General features: G+C 60.6%; 1 protein-coding gene across 1 annotated transcript in view; it reads left to right on the forward strand.

Annotated features, from left to right (window-relative positions):
• COL4A2 (collagen type IV alpha 2 chain) overlaps nucleotides 1-19,164 on the forward strand; it is a 91,822-nt gene that overhangs the window by 15,915 nt on the left and 56,743 nt on the right. Inside the window, exon 3 of the mRNA XM_060183779.1 lies at nucleotides 12,176-12,256. Within this exon, the coding sequence (XP_060039762.1) occupies nucleotides 12,176-12,256 (81 nt within the window). The remainder of the gene's footprint in view (nucleotides 1-12,175; nucleotides 12,257-19,164) is intronic.

A 19,164-nucleotide genomic window follows, 5' to 3' on the forward strand; every position in this document is an offset into this window, starting at 1 on the left:
AGAGGAGAGAGTGGGAGAGAGAGAGGGAGAGAGAGAGAGAGGGAGAGAGAGAGAGAGAGAGAGGACTCCCCAGCTCACCCAGCACAAGGCAGTGCTCTGTCTTTAAGAATAATTGATTTATGGGCAGGGGTAGAAAGTACAGGGGTTCTGCAAAGACTTTCCTGCCTAAGACTCCAAGGTCCCAGGTTCAGTCCCCAGCACCACCGCCATCAGCCAGAGCTCAGCAGAGCTCCTCTCTCTCTCTCTCTCTCTCTCTCTCTCTCTCCCTCTCTCCCTCTCTCTCCCTCTCTCTCTCTCTCCTCTCTCTCATTAAAAATAAATAAATAAAATATTTAATAAGAGTGAGAGAGAAAAGTCAGCCCCCTGCCCAGCCATAAGCTGTGCTGGGAATCGAACCCAGGGCCTACGCTCTCCCCCCTGAGCCCCCTGTTGGGCATCACAGGCCTCAGCTTCTCAGAGACCAGCGGGTGTGACAGGCTGGGGGAGCTGAGGGTGCAGCTCTGTGTCCCCACACCAGCAGGCCCCCCTCTCTTTCCTGTATGAACAACTTGTCTTTATTACGTCATTTTGACGAGCCAGAGAGGAATTGAGAAGGAAGAGGGACAGAGGGACAGAGAGACACCGGCAGCCCTGCTCCGCAGCCCGTGAGGCTTCCCCCCTGCAGGTGGGGAGCGGGGCCTCGAACCCAGGCCCTTGTGTAATGTGTGTGCTCAGCCAGGTGCGCCATCGCCCAGCCCCCTTTAGAAGGGGGGTGTCGCTGGAGAGAGTTCTCTGGGCCAGGCATGGACCCCAACAGGAGGACTCCGGCCCCGGGAAGCCTCGGGGCTCTCACTCTCCTTGAGAAAGTCTGCCCAGGGCAGTGGGGTGTGCACACACGAGGCCCCAGAGAAGCGAGAGAAAGGGAGAAGGAGAGAGAGAAAGGGTAGGGGAGAGAGAGAGGGCAAGGGAGAGGAAGAGGGAGAGAGAGAAAGAGAAAGGGAGGGAGGGAGGAAGGAAGGAAGCCGGGCGGTAGCGCAGCGGGTTAAGCGCAGGTGGCGCAAAGCACGAGGACCGGCGTAAGGCGTAAGGGTCCCAGTTCGAGCCCCCGGCTCCCCACCTGCAGGGGAGTCGCTTCCCAGGCGGTGAAGCAGGTCTGCAGGTGTCTGTCTTTCTCTCCCCCTCTCTGTCTTCCCCTCCTCTCTCCATTTCTCTCTGTCCTATCCAACAACGACGTCATCAATAACTACAACAATAAAACAAGGTCAAAAAAAGGGAATAAATAAATATTTTTAAAAAAATTAGACTGGGAGGCCAGGTGGTAGCGCATGTGGCACAAAGCACAAGGACCAGCATTAAGGATTCTGGTTCGAGCCCCTGGCTCCCCAGCTACAGGGGAGTCGCTTCACAGGCGGTGAAGCAGGTCTGCAGGTGTCTGTCTTTCTCTCCCCCTCTCTGTCTTCCCCTCCTCTCGCCATCTCTCTCTGTCCTATCCAACAACGACGAAATCAATAACTACAATAATAACTACAACAATAAAAAACCAACAAGGTCAAAAAAAGGGAATAAATATTTTTTTTAAAAAAGAGTTAACATATAAAGCTATACAAGTTATTGACGAATCATGAACCTAAAAGCTAGAATATTGCAGAAGAATATTTGAGTTCGCCGTTTTGGAAATAGCTAGTAGGCCTATTTTAAGTCTATTCCAAAGGGCCTGTGACTTTATTAGTTTTTGCCTGAGCCTGACCTCTGATACGCAGGTGGGCCTAAGTTATTGTCTGGGGAGGTGATGTCATGGCTGGAAAAAGGACCAGACAGCTGGATCAGGGCAGAGAGTTGCTCCCAAATACGGGGAAAGTGTATAAATATTGTTGACTGTAAACCCCATAGATTTGATCTGGGGCCCATATCCCGCACAGGAGCCTGTGTGACCTCTGCATCCCTGTAGGTCTGAGCTGGCATTCCGTGGTCACGGCTGGGAACATTCCAGCCCATCAGTTTCAACAATTTCAGGACCCATCTTCCTCAGGTGGTAGACAGAGTATGTTATTCAACCCCCCTTCGGAGGATGGGACATTCTCTACCGTTGTTGATCTGGTGACTTGCTTTCTGACCTCCCTGTCCTCCTAAGCCACCTTCCCGCCTGAGGCAGAGCCTAGGACAGCAGAGTCCAGTCGCTGGTGACCGGGTGTGTCCTCCCAGAACTGAGGAGAACCCCACACCCTCCTCTCTCCAGCTGGCCGGCTGGCAGGCCAAGAGAAGTCAGATGCTGCCTGTTTCCTCTGTTCCTGGAAGATACTCTTTTTTTGTTATTTATTGTAGTTATTATTATTGTAGTTGGATAGGACAGAGAGAAATGGAGAGAGGAGGGGAAGACAGAGAGGGGGAGAGAAAGACAGACACCTGCAGACCTGCTTCACCGCCTGGGAAGCGACTCCCCTGCAGGTGGGGAGCCGGGGGCTTGAACCGGGACCCTTACGCCGGTCCTTGCGCTTTGCGCCATGTGCGCTTAACCCGCTGCGCCACCGCCCGACTCCCACCTGGGAGACAGTCTAGTGGCTCTGTGTGTGTGTCTCTCCCTCTCTCTGTCTGTCTCTGTCTCCTTCTCTTTCTCTCTCTGATAATGTGTCTGTGGCTCCAAGGACCACGGGGAGTGACAAGGAAGGTCCCCTTGAACCCTGCACCATTCCTGGAGGGCTGGAGCCAGGGCACCACTGAGGAGGGGGCCCCCAGGGTCCTCGCAGGGCCCGAGAAACACCTCCCGCCCTCGGAGGTCACACGGGGACCCCGTGGCCAGCCTGTGGCTTGGCAGGTGCAGGGGTCACATGACCATGTACTGTCCCCGTGAGGAGTGGGGACGGGGACAATGGGATGTAGCGGGGACAGGGGGCAGTGGGACGGATGGACGGGTCCTTCTGCAGAGCCCAGCAGGGAGCCTAGTGGGTGGCGCCCCACCCACCACCCTGGGCGGAAGCCAGCGGGACCGGCCCAGCGGTCAGGGGGAAAATGCCGCTGTTGGAGGCCTGGCTGGGACCCGCCAGGCCATGGGGCCGCAGCCTCCCACACCCAGCATGCTGCAGCCGGGGTCTGGGCCGCGGTATTCTAGAATGTTCTGACTGGGTGCTGGGTAGGGTGTCGGGGGTCAGGTTTCAGCTCGGCTCTGGAGGAAGCAGACCCGTCAGAAAGAGACAGTGGGGCCGGTGGAGCACAGGCCTTGTCAAGCTCAAAGCCCCAGGTGCCAGCCGTCACACCACGTGGGGGGCTTCATAGCGCCGGGGGAAGCCCCCAGGATGCAGGCGCTCTGGTGCCTGCCTTTCCCTCTCTCTCTCTCTCTCTCAGTCTCTCTCTCTCAGTCTCTCAGTCTCTCTCTCTCTCTCTCTCCCCAACCTCCCTTTCTTTTTCCTCTCCAAAGAAAGGGAAAGTGTGAGATATCTGAGCAATCCCCCTCTCCTAGGAACTCCTGGCAGCTGGAGGATCTGGAAGAGTATCTGGGGCACACCTTTCAGGAGGGAGGCGAGAGGAGAGAGAGAGAGAGAGAGAGAGAGAGAGAGAGAGAGCACATGACCTGCTTGAGGCCCCGGGTTGGAGCCCCCTGTCCCCACCTGCAGGGGGGAAGCTTCACAAGAGGTAAACCAGGGCTGCAGGTGTCTCTGTCTCTCTGTCCCTATCTCTGCCTCCTCTCTCAGTTACTCTCTGTCCTGTCCAATAAAACAGAAAAAATAAGAAAGTGGAAGGATAACCGGCAGCTGGGACGCCTAGTGCTGGCACCAAGCCCCCGGATCCTTGCTTGTGGTCTGCTGGTTGGCCTATTTCCCAGCCCCTCTTCAGACTCCGATGAGTGACCTGAGGTCTCACACAAGCACAATTCCACAGGTCCAGTGTTTTTGTTCTTTTTTTTCCTGAGAGAGAGAGAGAGAGAGAGACCCCAGAGCTGCTGGTGGTGCTGGGGATGGAACCTGGGACCTCAGAGCCTCGGCAGGAAAGATCTTAGCAAAACCATTATGTTGTGTCCCCATCCTTTTAAAACAGACTTTTGTTTTAATGAGAGAGACAGAGAGAGACACAGAGACACCAGAGCCCTGCTGAGCCCTGGGAACTGAACCTGGGGCCTCAGAGCCTGGGGCAGGAGTCTTTTTGTAGAGGCCCTGTGCTGTGCCCCAGCCCTGGTGTTTTTGTTCTTAGACAGAGAGACCCCAGGGAGTCGGGCGGTAGTGCAGCGGGTTAAGCACACATGGTGTGAAGCACAAGGACCGGCGTAAGGATCCCGGTTCGAGCCCCCGGCTCCCCACCTGCAGGGGAGTCGCTTCCCAGGCGGTGAAGCAGGTCTGCAGGTGTCTGTCTTTCTCTCCCCCTCTCTGTCTTCCCCTCCTCTCTCCATTTCTCTCTGTCCTGTCCAACAACAACCACATCAATCAACACAACAAGGTTAAACAAGGGCAACAAAAGGAAAAATAAATAAAAATTTTAAAAAGCTTTAAAAATTTTTTAAAAAGGAAGAAAAAGACACTCCAGAGTGCCCTCCACCAGCCCTGGACTTAGCTTGGTGCTTGCTGTCCATGGCTCTGCCAGGTGGAGCTGGGGACAGAACCCAGGGCCCCACGGAGCCCGTCTGTGGGTTCCACATCTTCTGCCAGGGCCCAGCACTCAGCAGACAGGAGGGAGGAGTGCTGTCCCCCACGGGAGCACTTGCCCGAGTTTCTCTGTCTCTGTCCCTGTCTCTGTCTCTCTGTCTCTGTTCCTCTGTATCTCTGTCTCTGTCCCTGTCTCTGTCTCTCTGTCTCTGTCTCTCTGTCTGGTAAAGTTGGCTTGCACAGTGAGCCCTAGTAATGGCAAAATAATAGCAACAAGAAGGTAGAGCGGTGATCCAGGAGGTGGAGCAGTGGTAAAGCTTTGGACTGTCAAGCATGAGGTCCCGAGTTCAATCCCCGGCAGCACACGTGTCAGAGTGATGTCTGGGTCTTTCTCTCTCCTCCTGTCTTTCTCATAAATAAAAATAAAAGAAGGAAGAGGAGAGGTCGGTTCAGTGATCTGGGTGCTAGTGACTCCGCGGGCGCTCAGTCCCTCCTGCCTACCGTCCTTGGGTGCTGTGAGCTCAGTACTCTGCACGGGCGAGTCCTTCAGCCCCTCTGCGACCATCCCGGGCGGGCCTGATGCAGACAGCTCAGCCATGCTTTCCAGGAACCCAGCAAGGGCGGGAGGGACGGCGGGCGGGGCTCTCGGGTGGGGAATGCCCATTCCCAGGCCGCCCCCCTGGGATGACGGTCCCCCTGGTCCCAGCACCCTGTCACCACAGAGCCCACACCTCCCGGCCTTTGGCCTGTGTCGCACATGTGAGGAAGGGCCTGACGTCAGGGCCCTCTGGGGTCCGGGGAGGGGGGCTTGTGCTGCGACAGCCTGACAGCCTGCTCAGCAGACAGACACAGGGAGGGAGGGAAGGAGAGAAAGAGGGACAGCCTGGAGGAGGCCCAGGAGACCTCGGCTCCCAGCTAGACCTTGGGGACAGAGTTCAGCTGCTTGAGCTGCTGGGCATTGCTGCCAGCCATTCACGAGAGAGGGAGAGGGAGAGGGGGAGAGGGAGGAGAGGGAGAGGGGGAGGGGGGAGAGGGGGAGGTGGGAGGGGGAGAGGGAGAGGGGGGGAGAGCTGCCTGGTCAGAGTGAACTCACACCCTGCTCTCCCTGCTGACTGGGGGGCTGAGCTCGGAGCTCACTGGTCTAGAAGTTCTGCACACGCTGACACAGCACACCCACACGGGACACACAGACACAGAGAGACACACACACAGACGCACATAAACACACACCCAGATACACACAGACACACACAAAGAGACATACAGATACACAGAGACATAGACATTCAGACACAGAGAGACTCATGCAGACACACATAAACACAGACACACAGAAAGAGACACACAGACAGACACACAGAGACATACAGACATACAGACATTCAGACACAGAGAGACACATGCAGACACACATAAACACACAGACACACAGAAAGAGACACACAGGCACTCAGACACAGAGACGCACAGAAACACACACGCAGACACACAGACGCACGCAGACCCATGCAGACACGCAGACACACAGACGCATGCAGACACATGCAGACACACACAGACCCATGCAGACACGCAGACGCACAAAGCCTCTGAACGCAGTTTGAAAGCCGTTTGACTCCCAGGTGGCCCCGACCCCCCCCCCCCCCCGCCCTTGGCCGGGAGACGTGGAGACACGTGCTTCCAACAGGCTCTCCTAAAAGCCGCTCGGTCAATGCGTCCGCACCCACAGCCACGCGCCACCTCTCGGGCCTCGCCGCTCCTTCTGCGGCCCCGCACCCTCTCGGGGCTCCCTGGTGCCTTGAGCCTCTGGGACTGTAGGCTGAGGAATTGTGTCCACGACATGAAAACATGCTTTGGGCATAAAAGTGACCATGGAGTGTCTATTTCTCCAAGTGGAGGGGACAGATGCGGAGCCCACCTGGAAACTTACGAGGCTGAGAACAAGACCAGGTTCTCTTAAAGTGAAATGGGGGGGGGGGGGGGACACTGTCCTCAACAGGCCTGGTCGCTGCAGGGGCTGCCCTGGGCGTGGGCATGGGAGCAGCTGCGCTGGCCTGTCACGTCCCAGGAGGCCACCGAGATGACGGGGAGGTTCCGTCCTCCAGCTGCTGAAGGAAGTCGAGGCTCTTAGGGAAGCAGATCGCAGGGTGCTTGTTTGCGTTTCTGTTTTAATTTGTTTTTATTATTACTGGATAGAGAGAGAAATTGAGGGAGGTGGGGGAGACAGAGAGGGAGAGAGACAGCTGCTGCAGCCCTGCTTCACCACTCGTGAAACTTTCCCCCTGCAGGTGGGAACTGGGGGCTCAAACCCGGGTCCTTGTGCCCTGTAATGTGAGCACTTAACCAGGTGCGCCACCGCCTGGCCCCTCCCTGATTTTTTTTTTTAACAGAGAGAGTGATATTTTCAGGGGAGAGTCCTGACTGGGGTTTTCTGAATCAAAGTATAAAAAAATAGATCTCACAATATCTTTTTTGAAAATGATCAGCTAGCTCACGTAGAAACCATCTTGCGTCCTGTTCCTATTAATACGAAAATACTCCAGTCGGGCTGCTGTAATAGGCGAGATGCCTTTCTCTGGAGACACCTATTTCCCCAACTCAGTCTATAAACTCTTACTTCTTTTAAAAAATACTTTATTGGGGGCCAGCCGGGTGGTGGTGCACAGGATAGGAGCACATGGCGCGAAGCACAAGGACCCCGGTTCGAGCCCCCGGTTCCCCACCTGCAGGGGAGTCGCTTCCCAGGCGGTGAAGCAGGTCTGCAGGTGTCTGTCTTTCTCTCCCCTCTATCTCTTGCCCTCCTCTCTCCGTTTCTCTCTGTCCTGTCCAACAACAATGACAATGATGACAGTAGTAACAATGGAATAAACAGCCTCCAGGAGCAGCGGATTCGTAGTGCAGGCACTGAGCCTCAGCGATAACCCTGGAGGCAAAAATATATATATTTTATTTCTCTTTTTATTTATTTTGGATAGAAACAGAAAATTGAGAAGGGTGGAGGAGATAGAGAGGAAGAGAGACAGAGAGACACCTGCAGCCCTGCTTCATGGTGAAGCCTCCCCCCCTGCAGGTGGGGACCAGGGGCTCGAACTCGGGTCCTTGGGTGTGGTAGGACGTCTGCTCCACCACATACACCACTGCTCGGCTTCAATCTCTCATTTTAAGAAAATAATTAGAATATTTTTATTTTAAATGTTTTATTATTTGTTTAATTTCAGTGAGAAAGAAATACAGAAAAAATACCCACAGCCCTGCTGAGCCCTGGCTGCTGGTGGTGCTGGGGATTGAACCCAGGACCTCAGAGCCTCAGGCAGGAGAGTGTCTGCAGACCCCCTGTGCTGTCTCCCAGCCCTAAAAAGACTGGACTTGTTGACCCCTAGGCCTGGGGTGTCTTATGAGAGCCGCACAGGGAGAGGCTGAGCTGTGGCTGTTGGCAGAGGCCCTCGGGTGGGTGAATGAGCCGGCCTGCAGAATGAGCCCCAGCCAGGCCGCCGTGGGGGAGGCTGTGAGCAGGTGGGCCCGGGCTGCTGTGGGGGGACTCCTGGCATCGCGGACTGGTGGGCGGGTGGGTCCCCGAGCCGGGGGAGGGTACAGCCATGGAGCAGCGGACCTGAAGCCGCTCGGCTCACGGCAGAGGCATGCAGGGCATGCAGGGCATGCAGACACCCCGGGTGGCTGCCAGCCGTGAGTCACGGGCTGGGCACGGGGCGGGGGGCGGGGGGCGGGCACAGGCAGGGTGGCAGGTGAGGGCGGGGGGCGGGCACAGGCGGGGTGGCAGGTGAGGGCGGGGGGCGGGCACAGGCGGGGTGGCAGGTGAGGGCGGGGGGCGGGCACAGGCGGGGTGGCAGGTGAGGGCGGGGGGCGGGCACAGGCGGGGTGGCAGGTGAGGGCCCGGGGCCCTGGTCCTCTGCGAGGGCGTCCCCAGGAGCACCGAGGTCAGGCCCCTGGCAGCAGCGTCCCGGTGCCCAGGTGAGGCCAGTGCCAGCCTCTCAGACGCTCCCACGGGCTCCTGGGCGCCGTGCGCAGGTCACAGGAGTGAGTAGGGACCAGCCTCCTTGAAAAGCATTTGGTTCCCCAGGGCCGGGCGGTGCTAACCCAGCCGAGCTCACATCACAGCGCCAGTGCACAGGGACCCGGGTTCAAGCCCCCGGTCCCCACCTGCATGGGAGAAGCTTCACGAAGCGTGAAGCAGGGCTGCGGGTGTCTCTCTGTCTCTCTCCCTCTCAGTTTCTCTGTCTCTACAGTGAGTGAGAGAATAGAAGCAGGAGGCAGCATCGTGGTTCTGCAAGGAGACTCCTGCCTGAGGCCCCAAGTCCCAGGTTCGATCCCCAACACCGCCATCAGCCAGAGAGACTACTTTAAAAAGTAAAATAAAGGGAGCCGGGCGGTAGCGCAGCGGGTTAAGCGCAGGTGGCGCAAAGCACAAGGACCGGCGTAAGGATCCCGGTTCGAGCCCCCGGCTCCCCACCTGCAGGGGAGTCGCTTCCCAGGCGGTGAAGCAGGTCTGCAGGTGTCTGTCTTTCTCTCCCCGTCTCTGTCTTCCCCTCCTCTCTCCATTTCTCTCTGTCCTAGCCAACAACAACAATAACAACAGCAACAATAAAACAACAAGGGCAACAAAAGGGGGGAAAAATGGCCTCTGGAAGCAGTCGATTCCTGCACCAAGCCCCAGCTATAACCCTAGAGGCAATAAAGTAAAATAAAATAAATAACAAGAAATAAGATATTTAAAAACAAAAAAAAGGAAAAGTCTCTCTGTGAGGAAACTGCGGACAACTCCAGACAGGCCCCGGCCCGCCTCCCACTCGCGCCTGCTGGAGGGGCAGGGGCACCCGTGGGTGCTTGGCGGGGCGGCTGTCAGTGTTCCCGCGCGCTGGGTCCCGTCCCCTCCCGCGTGGCCTCCCCTCCCCGGCCTGCTTCCCCCAAGTGCAGCCCGTCCCCCAGAGCTGCGGCTGCCTCTGAAAAAGTCCTCCGGGAGCCGGTGGTCTTGTCGGGAGCGGCCTTACCCCCGCCCACCCTCCGCCCGCGCTGGACGTGCAGAAGCAGCAAGAGACGCGGCCCCGGGAGCCGCACTGCCCGTCGGCCCATCGGGAGACGAGAGGGGCTGAGGTTCGCGTCCAGCTGGCCGGAGCCGGTGGCCGGGGGGGCGCGAGTGGACACCCCCTCTCTGGCGAGGCCCCGTCCGAGCTCGGGGGGCAGTGAGGCCCGTGGGTGGGGGCCCCTCCCCTGCGCCGGAAGCGGGGGGGGGGGTGGCCGCGGGACGTGGGGACCCCTGTGGGGACTGGTCGCTCTGGCTGGAAGGCCTCTCTTGGACACGTTCCCTGGAACGCGTGGAGGACAAAAAATTCTTTGTTTCGGGACAAATCCGTTTTGTTCTGGTGTCCGGGGCTGGTTCCCGCTCCTCGAGTCGCTGGGGGCCTCTCTGCACCCCGGGGACCCCGCTTCACAGACACATTGTCTGGGGGTGGCTCTGGGAGCCTCGAGCCGCTGGGAGTCTCTCGCCCGCGCTTTGTACCCTGGCGTTTTCGTTGAAGCTTCTAGTCTCTTCTGATGTGGTGCCTGAGGCGACACTGTCACTCAGGGAGAGAGACAGACAGAGACAATCCCAGCAGAGAGCTTCCCCCAGTGCTGGGGCTCTTCCATGTGGCGCTGGGGCTCAGCCCGGGACGCCCTTGTGCTGGCTGCACGGCGCCCCAGCTGTGAGCCTATTTTCAGTCGGCCCCAAGACCAGGACAGGTGTGCCACCCGGAGCGGGGACAGCGGCAGCCCTGCCCGGGCCCGGGACAGCTCCAGCCGGGGCCACGGGGACCGGATGCGGATGCTCTTAATCTCGCGCCCAGGCCCCTTGTAGGCTCAGGGACAGGGTGGCACTGTGAGCGGAGGGGGGGGGGGGAGGGTCCCCGGGCCGGAGGCCTCTCCCGCCATCGGGCGGCGCCAGTGCCGCGGGACTCGGGCCGTGGGTGCCAGTGGGGGTGCCCGAGTGCTGCCCGCACCCCACCTTGCGCAGACGGACTGTGGATCCGCTGCTCCTGGCTGCCGCTCTTTCTCTCCCTCTCTGTCTGTCTGTCTGTCTGTCTGTCTGTCGTTCTTCCCTTCCTCCAGCTTCCTTCCCTCTTTATGTATTGTTTATTGTTATTATTATTGTTGTTGTTATTACTATTGCCATCATCCGCCTCCGGGGTCATCGCTGGGGCACGCAGCCACTGCTCCTGGAGGCCATTTTCCCATTGGGTTGAGAGGGGAGGGAGAGACAGAGGGACCCCCGCAGCCCTGCTTCACCCTCGTGAGCTTCCCCCCCCCCCCCGCAGGTGGGGAGCGGGGGCTTGAACCCGGACCCTTGCACGGGTCCTTGCGCTCAGCACTCTTACGCGTAGCCCGGTGCGCCCCGCCCGGCCCCCGCAGCCCCCTCTCTCTCGCCTGTTCTCAGATCACCCCCCAGGCTTGCACGGCCAATCCCATTTGGGGGCTTTGCGTCTCCTGCGCCATCCCGTGCCTTACTTCACGTGCGTGGGGGGCGCGGCCGAGCCCCCGGCCCTGCCCTGAGCCGTTTCCGCCTCCTCCAGCCTCAGGGGTTTCCCCTCAGCCCCTCTGCTAGGGAACTGTCGCCGTCGCGTGCACAGTCGCGGGTGGGTCCGACCGTGAGAACCTTGATGGGGGCGGACAGCGCCCTGGGTCTGCACAGACTCTGGTGCCTGAGGCTCCCAAGTCCCAGGTTTAATCCCCTGCACCGCCATAGAAGCCTGAGCGGAAAAGTTTCTGAAAAAATTTTAATTAAAAAAAAAGCACCCCAGAGCTCAGGGCCCCCGTTCTGTGCCCCGGGGACGGAGTTCATGTCGGGGGAATGTTCCTGTCACGGGGCCCCTTCAGTCTGAGGAGCCGTCGGGGTCCTGAGAGCCCGTGGGGACGGGGGGACTGGGGCTGCACACACAGTGAGGGGGCTGGTGTCCATCCTCTGGGACTGTGGGGTCTCCCTGATGGGTGGGTGTCTCCTCAGGGTGCCCTGATGGGTGGGTGTCTCCTCAGGGTGCGTGATGGGTGGGTGTCTCCTCAGGGTGTCCTGATGGGTGGGTGTCTCCTCAGGGCGTCCTGATGGGTGGGTGTCGCCTCAGGGCGCCCTGATGGGTGGGTGTCTCCTCAGGGCGTCCTGATGGGTGGGTGTCTCCTCAGGGTGCGTGATGGGTGGGTGTCTCCTCAGGGTGTCCTGATGGGTGGGTGTCGCCTCAGGGTGCCCTGATGGGTGGGTGTCTCCTCAGGGTGTCCTGATGGGTGGGTGTCGCCTCAGGGTGTCCTGATGGGTGGGTGTCTCCTCAGGGTGTCCTGATGGGTGTCTGTCTCCTCAGGGTGTCCTGATGGGTGGGTGTCTCCTCAGGGGGCCCCTACCATGGTGATGGGGGTCGCCCCCCACCCTGTCTTTCTCGGAGCCTCTGGGGTGCGGGTGGGGCTGCGGCCTGTCAGATCCCTGCGGCCACACCCGTCCCGGGTCCGCGTGGGGTGGCCCCGAGGCTGCCCGCCTGCTCCCAGGCCCCGGCTGTGGGGACAGAGTGGGGGTCTCCTTCAAAGTCAGCGCTCAGCACATGCCCGGGTGTCCCCCGGCGGGTCCTGACCGTGTTGTGTTTGCCCCGCAGGGCGTGAAGAAGCTGGACGCGCCGTGTGGCGGCAGAGACTGTAGCGGCGGCTGCCAGTGCTTCCCCGAGAAGGGGGGCCGGGTAAGTGAGCCCCCGCCAGCCCGGAGTCTGTGCGGGCGTGTGTTCGTGTGTTTCCTGTGTGCTTAGCGTGTGTTCGTGTGTATTAGTGTGTGCTTAACATGTGTTCGCGTGTTTGTGTGTGCTTAGAGTGTATTCGTATGTGTTTGGTGTGTGCTTAGTATTATCACTTAGTGTGTGTTTAGCGTGTGTTCGCGTGTGGTGTGTGCTTAGCGTGTGGTGTGTGTTTAGCGTGTCGTTGGTAGTGTGGTGTGTGTTTAATAGTGTAGGTGGGGTTTAACATGCTTCAGACGTGACGTCGGCACAAGTGTGTGTCAGCGTGTCAGTGTTTGTATGTTAGTGTGTGTTTGGCATGTGTCTAGTGTGCGACCTGCACACACGCCCGGAGAAATATCCGTGTAGGGAAACTCCACACCACTGGCGGGGCCGCGTGGGGTCTGTTCACGGCCTGTGCCCCCCCCCGTCCTGGGTGCACCCCCTGCCGCAGCAGGGCCGGAGGGCCGGGGCGGCGGGGTCTCTGGGGAGGGCGGGGTGGAAGGCTCCAGCGGGAGACAGCTCAGAGCAGGAGCGCAGGACTTGCAGGCTGGGGCTTCAGTCCACCTGCAGCCAGGACTGAGCTCTGTCTCTCTCTCTCTCCCTCTCGCTCCTCTCCATCTCTCTCTCTCCCATTCCTTTTCCCTCTCCCCGTCCCTCTATTTCTCTCCCTCTCTCTCCCTGTATCCCCGCCTCTGTCTCCCTCTCTCTTTCCCTTTCCTTCTCTCCCTCGCCCTTGCCCCCTCTGCCTCTCTCTCTTCCCCTCCCTCTCCCTCCCTCCCTCCGTCTCTCTCACGGACCAGCTGGCCCAGAGCACTGCAGTGGGAAGCCATCTGGGCGGCCCCCCAGGGCCGTGTGCAGAATGTTCTTTCCTAGAGGCCCCCACACCTCTGGAGCAGCTGCCCGGCCCAGCTCCCTGCCAGGCCCAGCACCCTGCCCAGCACCCTGCCCGGCCCAGCTCCCTGCCCGGCCCAGCTCCCTGCCCGGCCCAGCTCCCTGTCCAGCACCCTACCCTGACCAGCTCCCTGCCCGGCCCAGCACCCTACCCTGACCAGCTCCCTGCCCGGCCCAGCACCCTGACCAGCTCCCTGCCCGGCCCAGCTCCCTGACCAGCTCCCTGCCCAGCCCAGCACCCTGCCCTGACCAGCTCCCTGCCCTGACCAGCACCCTGCCCAGCCCAGCACCCTGCCCTGACCGGCTCCATGCCCAGCCCAGCACCCAGCCCAGCCCAGCTCCCTGCCCGGCCCAGCACCCTACCCTGACCAGCTCCCTACCCTGACCAGCTCCCTGCCCAGCCCAGCACCCTGCCCTGACCAGCTCCCTGCCCTGACCAGCACCCTGCCCAGCCCAGCACCCTGCCCTGACCAGCTCCCTGCCCGGCCCAGCACCCTGACCAGCTCCCTGCCCGGCCCAGCACCCTGCCCTGACCAGCTCCCTGCCCGGCCCAGCACCCTGCCCTGACCAGCTCCCTGCCCGGCCCTGCACCCTGCCCTGACCAGCTCTCTGCCCGGCCCAGCTCCCTGCCCTGACCAGCACCCTGCCCTGACCAGCACCCTGCCCAGCCCAGCACCCAGCCCAGCCCAGCTCCCTGCCCGGCCCAGCACCCTACCCTGACCAGCTCCCTGCCTGGCCCAGCTCCCTGCCCTGACCAGCACCCTGCCCAGCCCAGCACCCGGCCCAGCCCAGCTCCCTGCCCGGCCCAGCACCCTACCCTGACCAGCTCCCTGCCTGGCCCAGCTCCCTGCCCTGACCAGCACCCTGCCCAGCCCAGCACCCGGCCCAGCCCAGCTCCCTGCCCGGCCCAGCACCCTACCCTGACCAGCTCCCTGCCTGGCCCAGCTCCCTGCCCTGACCAGCACCCGGCCCAGCCCAGCTCCCTGCCCGGCCCAGCTCCCTGCCCTGACCAGCACCCGGCCCAGCCCAGCACCCTGCCCTGACCAGCACCCAGCCCAGCCCAGCTCCCTGCCCGGCCCAGCTCCCTGCCCTGACCAGCACCCAGCCCAGCCCAGCACCCTGCCCAGCACGCTGCCCAGCTCCCTGCCCTGCCCAGCTCCCTACCCAGCCCAGCTCCCTGCCCAGCCCAGCTCCCTGCCCTGACCAGCTCCCTGCCCAGCCCAGCACCCAGCCCAGCCCAGCTCCCTGCCCGGCCCAGCTCCCTGCCTTGACCAGCTCCCTGCCCTGACCAGCACCCTGCCCAGCCCAGCACCCAGCCCAGCCCAGCTCCCTGCCCGGCCCAGCACCCTGCCCTGACCAGCTCCCTGCCCGGCCCAGCTCCCTGCCCTGACCAGCACCCTGCCCAGCCCAGCACCCTGCCCAGCCCAGCACCCTGCCCAGCCCAGCACCCTGCCCTGACCAGCACCCTGCCCAGAACCCTGCCCAGCTCCCTGCCCGGCCCAGCTCCCTACCCAGCCCAGCACCCTGCCCAGCCCAGCACCCTGCCCTGACCAGCACCCTGCCCAGAACCCTGCCCAGCTCCCTGCCCGGCCCAGCTCCCTACCCAGCCCAGCACCCTGCCCAGCCCAGCACCCTGCCCTGACCAGCACCCTGCCCAGCACCCTGCCGGGCCCAGCACCCTGCCCGGCCCAGCTCCCTGCCCAGCACCCTGCCGGGCCCAGTTCCCTGCCCGGCCCAGCTCCCTGCCTTATAAGGACATGGGTACAGGACTGCTGTTGCCGGCACTCTGCTCTGTGTGTGGTGCAGTCCCCCGCCCCGTGGATCATTCCAGAAAGCCAGTGGCGTGTGAAGAGGCGGGGTCTCCGCCCGAGGGGTCTCTCCTGGGACCGTCCTCCCTGGCGGGCCCTCCACAGAAGCCCGGTCCTGGGGCTCTCCCGGGGTGCCCTTCCCACCTTGGGGTGCTCTCTGCCAGAGGCCATGGGCTCTGCAACGGGCTGCCCTGACTTAATCCAAAAAGAAAGAGGAGGCCGGGCACTGGTTCCCCGGTTGAGTGTACACTGTACTAAGCGCAAGGGCCGGCGTAAGGATCCCGGTTCGAGCCCCCGGCTCCCCACCTGCAGGCTTCACAGGCGGTGAAGCAGGTCTGCAGGTGTCTGTCTTTCCCTCCCCTCTCTGTCTTCCCCTCCTCTCTTAACTTCTCTGTTCTAGAAAGAGGAAGGAAGGAAGGAAGGAAGGAAGGAAGGAAGGAAGGAAGGAAGGAAGGGAGGGAGGGAGGGAGGGCGGGCCTCCAGGAGCAGTGGATTTGTAGTGCAGGCACCGAACCCCAGTGATAACCCTGGAGGCAACAAAAAAAAAAAAAAAAAAAAAAAAAGGAAGGGAGGGAGGGAGGAAGAGAGAGAGAGAGAAAGGAAGCCAGGGTTGTCTGTCTGTTTGGAATCTCTCTCCCCCCCTCTGCCCTGGAGGTAAAGGCTCAGCCCTGAATGGGGCTCTTTGGGCGTCCTCGCGCTTGGCGTCCTGCGGGTTGGCGTCCTGTGGGAGGCGTCCCTGGGGGCGGCTGCGTCTCCCCAGGAACCAGGAACAGGCCCATGTGTGCCCGAACCCTGGAGGTCGGAATCTCTGGAATTCTCGGCTCCCCTCTGGGTCCCCTTTTGAGCTGGATCCAAGCTCCCACTCACCCACTTCCTGTCACTGGGTTTTCTTTCCGTTTTTTAAAAATTTCTTCTTGGATACAGACAGAGAGAAATTGAGAAGGGAGGGGGAGAGAGAGAGGGAGAGAGACAGAGAGACCCCCGCAGCCCTGCTGCAACACCCGGGAAGCTTCCCCCCTGCAGGTGGGGACCGAACCCAGGTCCCTGTGCCCTGTCGTGTGAGCATCACTGCCCAGCCCCTCCATGTTTACTGGATAGGACAGGGAGAAATCAAGCATTGGGGAGAGGGGGAGACAGAGGGACAGAGCCCGCTTCACTCGCAGGGGCTTGAACCTGGGTCTCGCAGGGCCTTGAACCTGGGTCTTCGCACGTGGTGGGGTGTGAGCTCAACCAGCCGCGTCGTTAGTAACGCCACTCCTCCGCTCATTCCCTTACCCATTTCTCGCCTCCAGGGGCATCACTGGGGCTCCGTGGGAATCCACTGCTCCTGGCGGCCTTTTTTTTTTAAGATTTATTTTTTAGTATTTATTTTTCATTCCCTGTTGTTGCCCTTGTTTTATTGTTGCAGTTATTACTGTTGTTGTTATTGATGTCATCGTTGTTGGATAGGACAGAGAGAAATGGAGAGAGGAGGGGAAGACAGAGAGGGGGAGAGAAAGACAGACACCTGCAGACCTGCTTCACCGCCTGGGAAGCGACTCCCCTGCAGGTGGGGAGCCGGGGGCTCGAACCGGGATCCTTACGCCGGTCCCTGCGCTTTGCGCCACGTGAGCTTAACCCTCTGCACTACCGCCCGCCTCCTTTTTTTTTTTTTAAACTAGTTATGACAGAGAGAAATTGAGGGAGGGAGGGGAAGGCAGAGAGGGGGAGAGACAGAGAGACACCTGCAGCCCTGCTTCACCACCTGGGAAGCGACTCCCCTGCAGGTGGGGAGCGGGGCTGGAACCCAGGTCCAGTGTGTGTGGGTCTGTGTGCGCTTAGCCTGAGGCAGCACCCCTGGCCCCACCCATGGCTGTGTTTTAAAAATAGCTCCCTATACACAGCTGGGCTGCTTCTTCTCTGCTTATATATTATAATTTTTATTATTTTATGTTTGGGGGGGTATTTTTTATTTTTATTTTATTTTTCCCCTTTTTGTTGCCATTGTTTTACTGTTGTTGTGGTTATTATTATTGCAGTTATCGATGCTGTTGTCAGGTAGGACAGAGAGAAATGGAGAGAGGAGAGGAAGACAGAGAGGGGGAGAGAAAGACAGACACCTGCAGACCTGCTTCACCGCCTGGGAAGCGACTCCCCTGCAGGTGGGGAGCCGGGGGCTCGAACCGGGGTCCTTACGCCGGTCCTTGTGCTTTGTGCCACGTGCGCTCAACCCGCTGCGCTACCGCCCGACTCCCTTATTTTAAGTTGTTAGTGTCAACTGTGGTTGTCAGCGCCGGTGTTTCAGGGTGTACAGCTGGACCCCCAAGGTGTGTGCAGCACACCGCCTCAGCACCTGGCTCCTCCATGGCCCCTGCCCCCTGCCTCCTGCAGCCCGCCCTGTCCCTGGTCAGGTCTGAGCCTAGTTCTGTGCTCAGACCCCAAGAGTCAGGCTTGCTTCCTCCTTCCAGTGAGTCCATCCGCTCTTCCTCCTCCCCTTCTGCCGTCTCTCTCCCAACACAGCCCCCCACCTCCCTCCGTGTTCTTCGCCCTTCTTCGGGGCTGTGTAGTATTCCACTTCCCCTTGGGTCGGGGGTGGCTGGAGCTGGGCTGGTGAGTGCTGGCGTGCGCCCGTCTTTCTGTGTTCTTTGGCCTGATGGCTCGCAGTGGACTGCTGGGGCCTGGTGCAGAGACGGCTGTTTTTGATCCAGGCACTGTCTCCGCGCCCTGCTTCCTTCGTGTGTGGAGACGTTTTCTCCGGGAAACATTAGAAAAAGGCGCCGCTGCTCCTGGAGCGTCTGGGCCCCGGCGGTCTCAGGAGCCCCACGAGTGGGCCGGGAGTTTGGTTATGACGGTGGTCACTGTGGAGCTCACTGCCCTGCACTCCCTTTCCACTGTACTTCAGAGACAGAGAAATGGAGGGAGAGACAGACAGACACCTGCAGCCCTGCCTCACCCCTCGTGAAGCCGCCCCTGCAGGTGGGGACCCGGGGGCTCGAACCCGGGTCCTGAGCACCGTGAGGTGAGCGCTCAGCCAGGAGCCGCCCTCCCGCTTGGCCTGAGGAGACCCAGCAGCTCCCCGGTGAAAGGCCGTCCTGGCAGGCGGCGTCTCTCCCTCTCACCACGTCTCCCTCTCTCCCACCCTCCCTGTCCCTCTCTCTCATCCCTCTCCCGCTCCCTCTCTCCCTCTCTCTCTCTCTCATCCCTCTCCCGCTCCCTCTCTCCCTCTCTCTCTCTCATCCCTCTCCCTCTCCCTCTCTCTCCCTCCCTCTCTCTTCCTCTCTCCTTCCCTCTACCCCCTCTCTCGCTCTTTCTCTCCCTCTCCCTCTCTCTCCCTCCATCTCTCCCTCCCTCCCTCTCCTTCTCCCTCTCCCTCCCTCCCTCTCCCCTTCTCTCCTTCTCCCTCTCTCCCCCTCCCTCCCTGCCTCTCCTCTCTCTCCTTCTCTCTCCCCTTCTCTCTCTCCCCCTCTCCCTCCCTCTCTCCCTGATCAGATCTAGACAGACAGACAGACATCTGTGTGGTGGCCGCCTTGCTGGTATTTTTAGGCCTGGGCTTGGAGGGCCGCCCGCTGCCCCCGGGGCCGTCTCACAAAGGGGCTCTGTGGGGAGACCCCGGCCCCCACCCCCCGCCCGGGTGCGAGAAGCTGAGGCGGAAGAGGGTGACAGAGAGGGCGCCCTTCCCAAATGCCACCCCAGGGCACAGGGGCCCTTTATTCCTGGGCGCGGCGGGCGTCACTGTTGTCAGCGTTCAGCCTGATCTCAGCGCTGGAGAGATGAGTCCCACCGTCCCCGCCAAGTCTTTCGTCCATCTTGTTTCAGATCAGGAGAGGGGGAGATGGCGTGGGGGCGCCCCAACACAGGAGCTTCCCCTGGCGCTGTGGCGCGTCTCTGCGGTGCCGGGGCCCAGAGCCTGGCCGTGTGCGTGGCGGGACGTTGCCCCACCCGCGTGTGCTTTTTAAAGATTCATATATATATTTCAGGTGTGTTTCACGAGAGAGAGAGAGGGAGAGGGAGAGAGAGAGAGAGGGGAAGAGAGAGAGAGAAAGAGGGGGAGAGAGGGAGAGAGAGATGGAGAGGGAGAGAGAGAGAAAGAGAGATGGAGAGGGAGAGAGAGAGAGAGAGAGAGGGAGAGAGAGGGAGAGAGAGGGGAGAGAGAGATCGGACCAGCACCCCCATCATTCAGCGCCAGGGACGGTCACA

The sequence above is a fragment of the Erinaceus europaeus genome (genome assembly GCF_950295315.1).
Source record: "Erinaceus europaeus chromosome 5 unlocalized genomic scaffold, mEriEur2.1 SUPER_5_unloc_2, whole genome shotgun sequence".
Lineage (NCBI taxonomy): Eukaryota > Metazoa > Chordata > Mammalia > Eulipotyphla > Erinaceidae > Erinaceus > Erinaceus europaeus.